General features: G+C 39.4%; 1 protein-coding gene across 5 annotated transcripts in view; it reads left to right on the top strand.

Moving 5' to 3' along the window:
* Positions 1 to 15,332, top strand: part of ARHGAP20 (Rho GTPase activating protein 20) — a 215,923-nt gene that overhangs the window by 11,165 nt on the left and 189,426 nt on the right. For 3 of the 5 annotated variants that reach the window (XM_005215783.5, XM_059874706.1, NM_001206733.2), the window contains exon 2: positions 12,386 to 12,468. In XM_005215783.5, the coding sequence (XP_005215840.1) occupies positions 12,389 to 12,468 (80 nt within the window). In that variant the 5' untranslated portion in view covers positions 12,386 to 12,388. Of the gene's footprint in view, positions 1 to 829; positions 2,013 to 12,385; positions 12,469 to 15,332 lie in introns of those variants that run through there. The other 2 variants (XM_059874705.1, XM_024975249.2) reach the window with 2 other exon arrangements.

Genomic DNA, 15,332 nt, shown 5'->3' with positions numbered 1-15,332 from the left:
TTGCTTTTTGGTTCTGAAGTGAAGGTTGTTATGAAGCACTTTATCACTCTCCGTCCCTTCACTGTTCTAATTTTAGGATTTGGTGGAAGGTCTGCAGGGCAAGAGGTGGAATATGTTTAGTAGCCTGGGAGAAGTGAGACAGCTGATGGCACCTTCAGAAAAGGAAACCTTGAACTTGGATAATCTGGGTTCTGAATCCTTTCCCTCTCCTCATGCTGCCATCCAGGACTTGATGGCTGTTCCTTTCGACATAAAGTGGTCTTGTGCCTTATAGGGCCACATACCACTTAATGAACATACTGCTGCTGCTAAGTCACTTCATTCGTGTCCAACTCTGTGCAGCTCCATACACGGCAGGCCACCAGGCTCCCCCGTCCCTGGGATTCTCCAGGCAAGAACACTGGAGTGGGTTGCCATTTCCTTCTCCAATGTGTGAAAGTGAAAGTGAAGTCGCTCGGTTGCGTCCAACCCTCATCGACCCCATGGACTGCAGCCCACCCAGCTCCTCTGTCCATGGCATTCTCCAGGCAAGGGATACTGGAGTGGGTAGCCATTCTCTCTCCAGGGATCTTCCCAACCCAGGATAGAACCCTGGTCTTCCCCATATTGCAAGAGGATTCTTTACTATCTGAGCCACCAGGGAAGCCCAAAGAGACATTGTTGCAAAGGGGGCTGCTGCTGCTGGTGCTAAGTCACTTCAGTCCTGTCCGACTCTCTACGACCCCATAGACGGCAGCCCACCAGGCTCCACCATACCTGGGATTCTCCAGGAAAGAGTACTGGAGTGGGTTGCCATTGCCTTCTCCGCAAAGGGGGTTATGCATACTTATATGTACATAGAGTCATATACACAGTGCTTTGAAGATACATATGTACATTTTATTAGTGTGATTTGATGGAGTTTGGAGTTTCGTGACTCATATCCCTCAGTCTCCTGAGTATTTGACAAAAACCTCTGTTACAGACTGAATGTTCGTGTCTCCTGAAACTCAAAGGTTGAGGTCATAACCCCCAGTATGATAATACAGTTGACCCTTAAACAATGTGGAGGTTAGACATTGTCACCCTCCATGCAGTCAAAAAATCCACTTAGAACTTGACATTGGACACTCTCTATCCATGGTTCTACATCTACATATTCAGCCAACCTCATATGGTATAGTACTGTAGTACATATTTATTGAAATAAATTCGTGTGGAAGTGGACCTGTGCAGTTCAGATCTGTGTCCCTCAAGGGTCAACTGTATTTGGAGATAGGGGCCTTTGGAAAATAGTTAGCTTAGATGAGATCATGAGGGCAGAATCCCCATGTTGGGATTACCGCCCATACAGGAGACCAGAAAGCTTCTTCTCTGTGTCCCCCGTGTGAGGCTCCAACAGAAAGGCAGCTGTCTGCAAACTGGGAAGAGAGCTATCACCAAGAACTAAATCTGCTGACCCCCTTGACCTTGGACTTCTTAACCTCTAGCACTATGAAAAATAAGTGTGTGCCATATAAATCACCCAATCTGTGTTATTTTGTTACATTAAGTAGCTTGAACTTACTGAATATCTTTAAAATGTACTTTCATCGAAGTGAGTTTGCTTTCCCATTCTGTTGCTATCTCAAGTGTTCTAGATCACTCGTGCCTAAGTATTCTAGGAACTCTAAGGTCCTATTGTGTACAGAAAGCCTTCGAGGTGAATGCTTAGTTGGGTGGTAGACACTGAAGCAGCCTGGGGTGGGGTGATGCTTCGCTTTTGTTTACTTACTGAAGACTTGGCCACAATGTGGGAGATTGGAAACGAGTTAGAGGAAACTCCCTTTTGTCAGCCACCAATAATGGGTCTTGTAGGTATCACGGCCCAGTGTGTGTTATAATTTTATATCAGTTTGATTTTCTTTCTCCAGGACAGGTTTAGATTAGAAATATCCAGCTGACAGCAGAAAAGCCCTATCAGTATGTCCGTGCTGGGCTGAGCAGCCTTGACCTAGTTTTGACAGACAGCTGTCACATGGAACAACTGAAAGGTAAAACCTGTTTCTGGGTGTCTGGTCACGTGTGTGTGGACTCTGAAAATGAAATCTGTGCGTGTCCACATCAGCTCATGTTTCAAGGGTCTGGACAGCTCAGCTGCTCTGTGGCCTTTTGCTTTTCCCGTTTACCTGGGTCCTAATTTATACCTAGGAGAGTTTCTGTATTTCCTCTTCTATGCCTACAGTCAATGTCTTGAACCTCAGCTTCCATAGTAGACTTTAATATGTTACAGTATATCTAAATCTGGTCAGACCTTGGCCTGGTTTTTATTCTTATTTGATACGCTGTGTTTTTTTTGTTTGTTTGTTTGTTTTACCATTATGATGTTGGATTTGATCACTGTACTCTTCCCTTCTGCAAGAGTAAAGTGAGAGGTTGCTGCAAGGAAGAGTTTTCCAACAGCATCTGATACATTCAGCCCCTGAGCCTTCATGCAGGTGGATGGGTGCTGGAGCAACCAGAGAGCCCTCTGTTAGAGTGTGGCATGGGTGTACAAATAGCAGCACTTCCTGTGGACTGTGATGTGATATTTTAGTGAAGCCCTGCCCTATAACAGGATTACTAGGGAGAGAGCATCAGTGATTGAACTTGCATACTCCAGGGTGATGCTGAAAGGGAATCATGACGCGAGTTTGAAACTGGTGGCTTCATCAAAGAAGAAAGTCCAGTCAATTTGAAGGCCCATAGTGGTACTTCAGATATCTATATGAGAGGAACAAATAAAAATGTAGAAGGGGAGTTCTACTATCCTCATATTTATTACATACGGTACTTACACGCTCTAAAGCTTTCCTCTGTATGTTATACTGTCATGGTGCGTTCCCTGTCAAAGGGCTTTCACATGTAAAATCTTATTCTTTGTGGTAGGTCAAACAGTTTTTGTCATTTTGCAGAGAAGACTCTGAGAAGTGACAGAACCAGAATCCAGAGTTTAGGTTCAATGCCAAGTGCCCATTCTTCTCCATTACATAGATCTTCTATTTATTTTATTTCCAAGTGCTTATCCCACAGAAACAGGAAATATGGCCAAAAGTAAAACGTTTCTTAATCTCAGAAAGAAATTATATCCCTTTATAGTAGTCTGTTCTGTGATGACATTTGCTTTAAATAAATGCCCAAACTGATTCTGGCTGGGATTATTATGAGTAAATAGAAGATCATACTCATCACTGGCCAAAGCGACGATAATGGGAAGCTTTAGCTCGTCCAGTGGTCGAAACCTTGTGATAATAGGATGTAGATGCAAGGGGCAGGGGTAGAAATAATTTCCTTTTTGCCTTGAAGGGCCACCGTCTTTGGGGTATGTCTCCACAAGTTAGTGGTTCAGGTGTGTAGGGAAGACAAGAAATAGTTCATTGCTCACTGAACTGTTCAGATCACCCACAAAGGATTGAGTCGAATTTGAGTAAACTAAGTTGTAAATTTGATTAAGCATTTTTTTCTGTCTTTTAAACTTTAGAGTCTTAAAAGCTTTCCTCAAAGCCCTTAATTTAATACTGTGCTAATTTTAAACATTTGACTGGAGAATCCCAGGGACGGGGAAGCCTGGTGAGCCCATCTATGGGGTCGCACAGAGTCGGACACAACTGAAGCAACCTAGCAGCAGCAGCAGCAGCAGCAGCAAATTTCATGCATTGGAGAAGGAAATGGCAACCCGGACGGGGGAGCCTGGTGGGCTGCCGTCTATGGGGTCACACAGAGTCGGACACGACTGAAGCGACTTAGCAGCAGCAGCAGCAAATTTGACTTAAATTCGACTGAACTGCTTGAATTTTTTCCTTCATAAAGTAGCTGGAACAAAACAAAGTATGAAAAATTGCAGTTCACCTGACTTGACTCTTTCATCCTGGTTCTTTCTTTTGATAGGCTTTTTCCCCTTTACATCTCTTTGAGAACTAAGAATGACCAGATTCAGAGTGATTTCGCCATTCCAAAAATAGTTTTTTGTCTCCTGCATGATACTTCAAGGTTTCAAAAATAGTTCTTTGTCTCCTGGTTGATACAAAGTTAAAATTCCACTGAGAGACTACATATAGGTTTTTATATAAACAGTGTTTTATGCCTTGTTGAAAGTAAAAGAACAAAACTTTTTTCTTCCATAACCTGCTTACAACTTTAGATTCCTACGCAGGCACACTTGCTTTACCACCTTAAACTCTCAGATAAAGGTGAGAATTTACTAGGAAAATACTGGAGAAGTAGGGGAAGAACCGTGGCAAACCACAGTATGCAGGTCGGCATATTCCTCAGATCTCTCATGAGTTCAAATGAAGGGCCACTCAGACATTTTGTACAAAAATGTATTGGATAAAAAAAATAAGTAATTTTCATTTTCATGTATTATACTTCAGATGGTTGTTGTATGAACAAGGAAAAATATAGCTTCTGGCTGTGAACCAGTTTGCTGAGCTAGAGCTCAGTAGTTTAGTAGTTTGGTGGTTAGTTTTTGTTTTACTCATTTTAAGAGCTTTGGTGAGATATAGTTTATATAGCATACAGTTCAGTCAGTTAAAAGTGTATATTCAGTACATCCATCACAATTTTAGAACATTTTCATTACCACAAAAAGAAATACTGCACCCCTTAGCCGTTACACCCCAATTTTCTCATCCCCCCAAACCCCAGGCAAGCACTAATCTACTTTTAGTTCCTATGGATTTGTTTATTCTGAATATTCCACTTAAATGGAGTCATATAGTATGTGATCCTTTGGGATGGAATTATTTTAATTATCATAATGTTTTCAAGATTCATCTATGTTGTTGCACTTTCGTTGCTTCTTTTATTGGAAAGTAATATTCTATTATTTTTTGCCTTTGACTGTGTGGATCACAATAAACTGTGGAAAATTCTGAAAGAGATGGGAATACCAGACCACCTGGCCTGCCTCTTGAGAAATCTGTATGCAGGTCAGGAAGTAACAGTTAGAACTGGACATGGAACAACAGACTGGTTCCAAATAGGAAAAGGAGTACGTCAAGGCAGTATATTGTCACCCTGCTTATTTAACTTCTATGCGGAGTACATCATGAGAAACGTTGGACTGGAAGAAGCACAAGCTGGAATCAAGATTGCCAGGAGAAATGTCAATAACCTCAGATATGCAGATAACACCACCCTTATGGCAGAAAGTGAAGAGGAACTAAAAAGCCTCTTGCTGAAAGTGAAAGAGGAGAGTGAAAAAGTTGGCTTAAAGCTCAACATTCAGAAAATGAAGATCATGGCATCTGGTCCCATCGCTTCATGGGAAATGGAGAAACAGTGGAAACAGTGTCAGACTTTATTTTCTGGGCTCCAAAATCACTGCAGATGGTGACTGTAGCCATGAAATTAAAAGATGCTTACTCTTGGAAGGAAAGCTATGATCAACCTAGATAGCATATTCAAAAGCAGAGACATTACTTTGCCAACAAAGGTCCGTCTAGTCAAGGCTATGGTTTTTCCTGTGGTCATGTATGGATGTGAGAGTTGGACTGTGAAGAAGGCTGAGAGCCAAAGAATTGATGCTTTTGAACTGTGGTTTTGGAGAAGACTCCTGAGAGTCCCTTGGACTGCAAGGAGATCCACCCAGTCCATTCTGAAGGAGATCAGCCCTGGGATTTCTTTGGAAGGAACAATGCTAAAGCTGAAACTCCAGTACTTTGGCCACCTCATGCAGAGTTGACTCCTTGGAAAAGACTCTGATGCTGGGAGGGATTGGGGGCAGGAGAAGAAGGCGATGACAAAGGATGAGATGACTGGATGGCATCACTGACTCGATGGACGTGAGTCTGAGTGAACTCCAGGAGTTGGTGATGGACAGGGAGGCCTGGCGTGCTGCAATTCATGAGGTCGCAAAGAGTCGGACACGACTGAGCGACTGAACTGAACCTAACTGAACTGAATATTCTGTTTTATGAATGTATCATATTTTGTTTATGCAGTCTTCAGTTGATGGACATTGGTATTTTTTCTACTTTTTGACTATTATGAATAATGTTGCTATGAACATTCATGCACATGTTTTTGTGTGAACATATGTGCTCATTTCTCTTGGTTACATACCCAAGAGGAATTGCAGGATTGTATGGTAACTCAGTGTTTCACCATTTGCAGAACTTCCGAAGTGGCATCACCATTTTACATTCCTACCAGCCATGAATAAGTTTAATTTCTCCACATCCTTACACTTGTTGTCTTTTTATTATCTTGATAGTAATTGATTATCTTGATAATAAGATATTAACTCATCTTTATGAGTATAAAGTGGAATTTCATAGTTTTAATTTGTGCTTTCCTGGTGGCTGACAATGTTGAGCATCTTTTCTTGTGCTTTTTGGCCGTTTATATCTTCTTAAAAGAACTTCCTATTCAGATCCATTTTTAAATTAGCCTACTTTATTGAATTGTAACAGTTCTTTAAATATTCTGGATACAAGCCCCTTATCAGATATATGATTTGCAAAAATGTCCTCCGATTCTGTGGGCTTTCTTTTCAGTTTCTTAATAATGTCCTTTGAAGCACAGAAATTTTAACCTTGATGGTGTTCAATTTAATTTTTGTTGTTGTTTGTGCTTTTGGGGTCATATCTAAGAAACCATTACCTAGTCCATGGTCACAGCTATTTATTCCTATGTTTTCTTCTAGCATTTTTTATAGCTTCAGCTCTTTTAGATTGTTGATCCATTTTGAGTTAATCTTTGTATATGGTATAAGATATGAATCCAACTTCATTCTTTTGCATGTATATCCAGTTGTCCCAGCACCATTTGTTGGCAAATGATTAACTTTTATAATACAACAGATGTTTACCATGAAACTCCATGATAATGTAAATGTCAGTGAAAGTTGCTCATTCATATCCATTCTTTGTGACCCCATAGACTACACAGTCCATGGAATTCTCCAGGCCAGAATATTGGAGTGGGTAGCCTTTCCCTTCTCCAGGGGATCTTCCCAACCCAGGGATCGAACCCAGGTCTCCCGCATTGTGGGCGGATTCTTTACCAGCTGAGCCACCAAGGAAGCCCAAGAATACTGGAGGGGGTAGCCTAACCCTTCTCCCGGGGAACTTCCCAATCAGGAATTGAACCGGAATCTCCTGCTTTGCAGGCAGATTCTTTACCAACTGAGCTATCAGGGAAGCCCAATGTAAATGTCAACACTGTGTCAAAAGCTGTAGTTTGCAATGTACGAGGATGACTCTCACCATCCGGTTCCATAGCAGATGCTTACATTTCCTTAGTGAGTGTTCCAACAGAACCCTTTAAGTAAGTCTGTTTGCCTTTCTGTGTGTGCGTGTTGGAAACAGTAGCATAGATGTGGAGAATGAGTACATTTTAAAATTCACTGAAAACCTTCATTTATTAAGTATATAGTTTGTACCAGGTATTATACTAGGCTCTAGTAATACAAGGATAGGCCTGCCACAGAGGAGAATTTCAGTAATTGTTGAAAGATAGGATAAAGTTTGAAAAGATGGGAGAACGTTTGGACATAGCCCTTGCTCTCAAGAAAGAGATAGATAATTATAATGTGAAATGCTTTAACTGAGGCATAACTATAAAGTTAGTTAGGAACACAGGAATTCAACATTTAGTTCATGTAACCAATTAAAAAAAGAATTGAAGTGGAAAGCACCTTCCAGATTAGCTGGTAATGTTGCTATAGTTTTGTATTATTATTGAAACATAAAAGAATAATTATAGGCATTTGGTTTTTATCTTCATTTACCTCTATTCATTTATTCTTTTGCAGAATAGGTTTTTTGCCTCTAATACTGAATATAGCTGCAGAGGGGGCAGCTTAGGAAACCAAAGATTTAATTTCTGTCTAGTGTTCATGTTAGAGAAGGCAATGGCACCCCACTCCAGTACTCTTGCCTGGAAAATCCCATGGACGGAGGAGCCTGGTAGGCTGCAGTCCATGGGATCGCTAAGAGTCGGACACGACTGAGCGACTTCACTTTCACTTTTCACTTTCATGCATTGGAGGAGGAAATGGCAACCCACTCCAGTGTTCTTGCCTGGAGAATCCCAAGGACAGCGGGGCCTAGTGAGCTGCCATCTCTGGGGTCGCACAGAGTCGGACACAACTGAGGCGACTTAGCAGCAGCAACAGCAGTGTTCATGTTATACTTTCCTAATAAATGGCTACTAGTATAAAGATCGGAGAAGGCAATGGCACCCCACTCCAGTACTCTTGCCTGGAAAATCCCATGGATGGAGAAGCCTGGTGGGCTGCGGTCCATGGGGTCGCTAAGAGTCGGACACGACTGAGCGACTTCACTTTCACTTTTCACTTTCATGCATTGGAGAAGGAAATGGCAACCCACTCCAGTGTTCTTGCCTGGAGAATCCCAGGGGCAGGGAGCCTGGTGGGCTGCTGTCTATGGGGTCGCACAGAGTCGAACATGACTGAAGCAACTTAGCAGCAGCAGCAGCAGCAGCAGCAGCAGCAGTTTTTAAAGATGTCAGTTTTTAAAATTTAATCACAATTCCCTTTTACAACTCTGTCCAAGCCTCTCCTCATTGTTCCCATTTGCTAGCAGAGGAGTAAATAAATCCTACTTTATAATTTGTTTTTCAGCTTATATAAAAGTCTTGTTTAGTTTTTTGGGGTTTCTTAAGCCTTGGCTTAATTAATTGGTACAAAGTCAAGAAAATCACTTCTAAAAGATTAATGCAGTTGATTTTTTGCCTAATGTTTATCGATTTACAAGATTATCTTTTAAAAACTACTCAGTTTCAGAATGGCATCTAATATTTGTGAGGTAATCTCAATATAGATATCAAGCATTTGGGCATTCTGAAAAGCCACACGGTGGATTGTGATTTTAACCTCACAAAGAAAACATACACTGTTTTAAACCTATCTGCTCATTTCCTGTGAGGCAAAGTATCGTAGTTTTCTCTGTCACTGAGCAACTGGGAAATTTGTTGGTGCTGATATGACCATAGCTTCAACCTGTCCTGACAAGTTTGTATTATTATAGATTTAGAAAGGAATCAGTAGTCTCCTTCTATTTTTGTGTCTTTTATTTCACAGTTGTTAATAAACCAAAAAAATCTAAGTCTTTATTGCCTGAGAACAGATTCTTTGCCAGATGAGTGAATTTTGTTTGAAGTCACCATTGGTTCTTTATTTTGCTACACTTTTGAGCAAAAAAAAAAAAAAAGTGTACTTTGAATTAATTAATACCTAGATTCCCATTATATTGACAACTCTTAAGACTTTTTGTTACTTAGAGAAGTGAATCCTATGAATTCTAAACTCATTGTGTATATAACGTTTATTTTCTTGCATATCCAGGGTGAATCTTTGGTAGACATTTACCATGAGAATATCAGAAATAGAAGTCACCTAAGAGACTATGTAGTCCAAATTTTCTCACTTTCTGTATAAGGAAATGGAGACCCAGAGGAGTGTGTGAATTACCTTAGGCTGCGTATGTGATTAGTAGTGAAGTGAGTCTCAGTACAAACAATAGGACTTCAAATATTATTTTGCCTGTAGTTTGACTGCAATATCTGAATATGAGTCCACCAAATGAGGTAGATTCACCCCACATTTGATTTGTCACACGTCTACCAATTTATAACTAAGAAAAGTGAAAGTCGCTCAGTTGAGTCCGACTCCTTGCGACCCCATGGACTGTGCAGTCCATGGAATCCTCCAGACCACAATACTGGAGTGTAGCCATTCCCTTCTCCAGGTTCTTCCCAACCCAGGGATCGAACCCAGGTCTCCTGCATTGCAGGCGGATTCTTCACCAGCTGAGCCACCAGGGAAGCCCATAACTAAGAAAACAGTCTAATTACTGCATACAAATAGGTACAAATAGTCTGGTATATTAGACCTCTATGAAAAACTATTTTAAAAGCATCTTTACAAAGAAAATTGTCACTCTTCTTTAATTATCCATGCTCATGTTTAATAGCCATCACTCAGAAATATTTCTTTATATCAAAAAGTTTTGAATCTGGAGTCCATGGATCCCTAAAGAATCCATATTAGGGGGTTTCTGAATCCCTTGAAGTTAGTGCATGATTTCTTTCACAGCTTTTATAAATTTCTTGATAAACCCACTGCCCAGGATCAACCTGGATTCTCAGTCTACAGTATAGCCACATTTCTTTTCACCTTATCTTCTTTGGAAGACACTTGGTATCCTCTGTATAATAACTCTGCATTACCTTGGAGACTTACTGTTTCCAAATGAAGAATCATTTTAACTTGTCAGATCATTTTAACTTAAATTTCTTTCTTTTTTCCACATTTTAAATCATTTTTATGGCTGTCTTTTGAATCCTTTCCAAATTCTTTGTAAGCTTGAAAGCCAAGGAGCTCAGAATTAGAAATCATATGTTAATGAAGATCTTGTTTAGGCACTTGGATCTGCTGAAAGTGGTGTCAGAGGATTAGGAGCAGCAGAAGGAAGACTGCTGAGATAGGTGCAGGAATGTCACCCCTCCACACACCCCCCAGCCCCTCACTCAGAAAGGCTAGGCAGAAACTCAAGGTCAAAACAGACCAAGGGTAAGGGGCCCAGGTCAAGCTTAAAGGATTGGGCGTATTTCAGAGTTCAAAGCATAGTACCTATATCCTGAATAAAAGGATTCAAATTCCAGAAATGAAATAGGAATCAAATCTAGACCTGAAGGTGAAACAGAATCCTGCAGAAAATCTACATAGTAAGGAACCATCACCTTTCTAAGTAAAGTCAACCCAATCTTCCAGAATTGAGACTCTTCATATGGGAACAGCCCACTGGTAATACTTGTCTCCCAGACTTCCCTTCACCCTGCAACCTCTACATTTACACTGGCCTCAGAGTGCTAGATTCCTGAGAGTTGTGTCCCCAGGAGATGTGACCAGTGGAAACAGTTAAGATACAGCTTACAAGCTATAACATATAAAATAGTTTATCAAAATCACTGGGGTTCAGAGGGATTATGGATTCTTCTGGGAATCTGATGAAAACTGTGGGCTTTCTCTTCAGAAGGAGGGCACCACATATATATCATGTTAAAAACTTTATGCAGTTTAACCAGCCCTGAGACTGATTCAGTCTCCTGATTGATAAGTAAGGTATTCTGTATTTCTTACCCGTTTGTTTCCTGTTCTTTATTAATGTTTTATACGATTGTTTCAGTTGTCTGAGCTATACCAAGGAGATTAGGGCATTTTGTCTTCACATGTGAGCCAAAGGATTAATGGAGGGAACAGCAACACTGAGGCCATGACCCTGCTGACAGCAGTGATTTGGGAGAGATCTGTGGGGGCATGGTGAATTGAGGGGGAAAGAATTGTGCCAAAGAAGTCTAGTGTCCCCTTGTCATGGGATGATTTCTTTTCTCTTCCTTGGGATGGTCTACATTTTATTAATTAAGAAGCTGTTCCTTTGTGAATCATGTAATGAGACGCTGAGCTACTTGGTTTTATGTGTTTTTTCTTAGAGTAGTACCCAGCCCCAAACATGGCTGGCCTAGGTCTACTCACGTAGTGGGTGAGACTCCTGGCCAAGAAAGGGTGAGAGGGCAGAGCAGGAGGGATGCTTTGGTAATGCAGCCTGAACTTCATTCATGGCTGTCTGTGACTAGATGGTAAATTTTACACATTTATATCCAGTGGCTCACCCTTGGACTCTTTCTTGAGGTGTTAAATCTATAAGACTGAAAATTTAGAGAGTAATTATCTGGATAAATCAAATTGAATATAACCTCACCACAAAGTTTAGGTCCTGTAGAACACAGTACCGAATTATCCAATTAATCCTATATTTACATACCACTTAGAAAAGAAAAAAAAAAATCTTTTTTCTAAGTTACAATAAACAAAAAAACTGTTTTGAAGAACAGATTCCTAAATGTGTAAATATTTAACTTTAAATGTCTATTGTGTAAATAGTCTCCATCTTGTGCTTTGGCAACTTACCTTCTCCCTTTACTTGGTCTTTTCAAATTCTATCTTTCCCTAAAGCCCAGTTTTGGGGCCGACCCTGCAAATGAGATAGAGCTATCAGCTACTCTGATGCTATTTTGGAGTATAAATTAATCCAGTCCTGTCTTTGGCATGGGGCCTGGCATGTAATAAGCAATAAAACTGCAATTGATGATAATGGTTGTGATGCTGTTTTCTCAAATACTCTAGTCAATATTTTATCTCCTTATTCTCTGACCATAAGAAATGCTTAACTGCCTATACCACTTTTTAACACTTAACTATCTTGGTTTAGATGTTACCATTTTATTTCCATAATAAGATTGCACACTTCTTGATAGGCAGGCATAGGCATACAAAACTTGCTGAGTTGGATTGAAAGTTGTTATTTACTGGCTTTACAAGCCATGTGATCTTCATTGTGTGTCTTTTCCCCCTCAACAGAAAATGAAAACATTAGCAGAAAGGAGGAGGAGTGCTCCATCTCTTATCCTGGATAAAGCCCTGCAAAAGCGGCCCAGTACCAAGTAAGTGGGAAGCTTTGTACTACTCATTTGGGACCTGCTGGATTTCTTCTATGTGTATCGTTTATTTGCTTTTTATCAGGACCAGAATTCTCTGTTAAATAATAGAAAGCATGACTTCTGTTCTGAGTTTATTTGATAAGACCTATTCTTTATGAGAAACGTAAAGCCTTTTGAGAGCTGGTGATCTGTTGCTTTAAAATTGATTCAAAAGTGAATCTTACATCCAGTGGTACACAAACATGCATGTTCCACATATTGTAAAAGTTTTATTTTTTGAAACAATTAGAAATCAGAATACTAAAGATGAGTTATTTTAACCACTGTACATGTTTGGTTATGCATAAACTTTTGCTTACTTTTTATCATAAAGTGATCCCCATGCAAAGGTAAAAGGCAGATTTTTAGCGAATTTAGATATGAATAAAGATAAAGATTAATAAAAGATTGAGTTCTGATTGCTTTTAGACATTATAGGTTAGAGTAATTAGTGATTAATTAGTGAAATTTGAAGTGGAAAAACAGGCTAAATATCTATTGAAATGACCATTTTGCCTACTGAAGCTAAATACTATTTCTATGGCATCGTAAGAGTTTTTCGTAATATGTCAAAATTGGATGGCTTTTCAGTCACTAATTTATTCAATAATTTTTAATGGCATTTTAATTCAGAGCCTTTTTATGTTCAAAGGAATGCAGCAATGCTTTTCCACTAATACGTGAATCCTTTTATGTAAGGTGTGGTCTTTACCACATTTTTAAAGGTGAGGATATATCTGATAGTTCTATGAATGGTGTACTGATTTAACATGAAATCTATGTAGGGATTGCATTTTTTTCATTTTTTAAATTTATTTATTTTTAATTGAAGGATAATTGCTTTACAGAATTTTGTTGTTTTCTGTCAAACATCAACATGAATCAGCCATAGGTATACATATGTCCCCTCCCTCTTGAACCTCCCTCCATCTCCCTCCCCATCCCACCCCTCTACTTGATACAGAGCCCCTATTTGGGTTCCCTGAAACATACAGCAAATTCCCATTGGCTATATATTTTACATATGATGATGTAAGTTTCCTTGTTACTCTCTGCACACATCTCACCATCTCCTCCCCTCTCTCCATGTCCATAAGTCTGTTCTCTAGGTCTGTTTTCTCCATTGCTGCCTTGCAAATAAATTCATCAGTACTATCTTTCTAGATTCCATATATATTTGTTAGTATACGATATTTATATTTCTCTTTCTGACTTACTTCACTCTGTATTATAGGCTCTAGGTTCATCCACCTCACTTGAACTGACTCGTGTGTTCCTTTTTATGGCTGAGTAATATTCCTTTGTGTGTATGTACCACTTACACTCTTTATACATTCATCTGTTGATGGACATCTAGGTTGCTTCCATGTTCTAGCTATTGTAAATAGTGCTTAAATGAACATTGGGTTACATGTGTCTGTTTCAGTTTTGCTTTCCTCAGGGTATATACCTAAGAGTGGGATTTCTTTGGATAATAGGGTGGTTTTATTCCTAGTTTTTTAAGGAATCTCCATACCATCTTCCATAGTGGCTGTATCAATTTACATTCCCACCAACAGTGCAAGAGTGTTCCCTTTTCTCCACACTCTCTCCAGCATTTATTGTTTGTAGACTTTTTGATGATGGTCATTCCTACCGGTGTGAGGTGATATATCATTGTAGTTTTGATTTTCATTTCTGTAGTAATGAGTGATGTTGAGCATCTTTTCAATGTGTTTGTTAGCCATCTGTATGTCTTCTTTGGAGAAATGTCTGTTGAGGTCTTTGTCACACTTTTTGATTGGGTCGTTTGTTTTCCTGGTATTGAGTTATATGAGCTGCTTGTATATTTTGGAAATTCGTCCTTTGTCAGTTGTTTCATTTGCTATTATTTTCTCCCATTCTGAGGGTTGTCTTTTCACCTTGTTTATAGTTTTCTTTCCTGTGCAAAAGCTTTTAAGTTTAATTAGGCCCCACTTGTTTACTTTTGCTTTTTTTTTCTGTTACTCTAGGAGGTGGATCATAAAGGATCTTGCTTTGATTTATGTCATCCAGTGTTCTGCCTATACTTTCCTCTAAGAGTTTTAAAGTTTCTGGTCTTACATTTGACCATTTGGTCTTCCATTTTGAGTTTATCTTTGTGAATGGTCTTAGGAGGTGTTCTAATTTCGTTCTTTTTTATATAACTACAGTTTCCCCAGCACCACTTATTGAAGAGGCTGTCTTTGCCCCATTCTGTATTTTTGCCTCCTTTGTCAAATACAAGGTACCCATAGGTTTATGGATTTATTTCTGGGCTTTCTATCTTGTTCCTTTGGTCTATATTTCTGTTTTGTGCCAGTGTCATACTGTCTTAAAGACTGTAGCTTTGTAATATAACCTGAAGTCAGGAAGGTTGATTGCTCCAGCTCCATTCTTTCTCAAGACTGCTTTGGCTATTTGGGGTCTTTTGTGTTTCCATATGAATTGTGCAATTTTTTGTTCTAGTTCTGTGAAAAATGCCATTGGTAATTTGGTAGGGATCACATTGAATCTCTAGATTGCATTTGGTAGTATAGTCATTTTCACAATAGTGATTCTTCCTACCCAGGAACATGGAATATCTCTCCATTTGTTTATGTCATCTTTGATTTCTTTCATCAGTGTCTTATAATTTTCTGTATATAGTTCTTTTGTCCCTTAGGTAGGTTTATTCCTAGATATTTTATTCCTTTTGTTTAAATGGTGAATGGGATTGATTCCTTAATTTATCTTTCTGATTTTTCATTGTTAGTATATAGGAATGCAAGTGATTTCTGTGTATTGATTTTATATCCTGTGACTTTGCTAAATTCACTGATTAGCTCTAG

This window comes from Bos taurus, chromosome 15 (assembly GCF_002263795.3).
Source record: "Bos taurus isolate L1 Dominette 01449 registration number 42190680 breed Hereford chromosome 15, ARS-UCD2.0, whole genome shotgun sequence".
NCBI classification, from domain to species: Eukaryota; Metazoa; Chordata; class Mammalia; order Artiodactyla; family Bovidae; genus Bos; species Bos taurus.
Note: the sequence above shows the minus strand (reverse complement) of the source record. Positions and strands in the feature narration are given on the sequence as shown.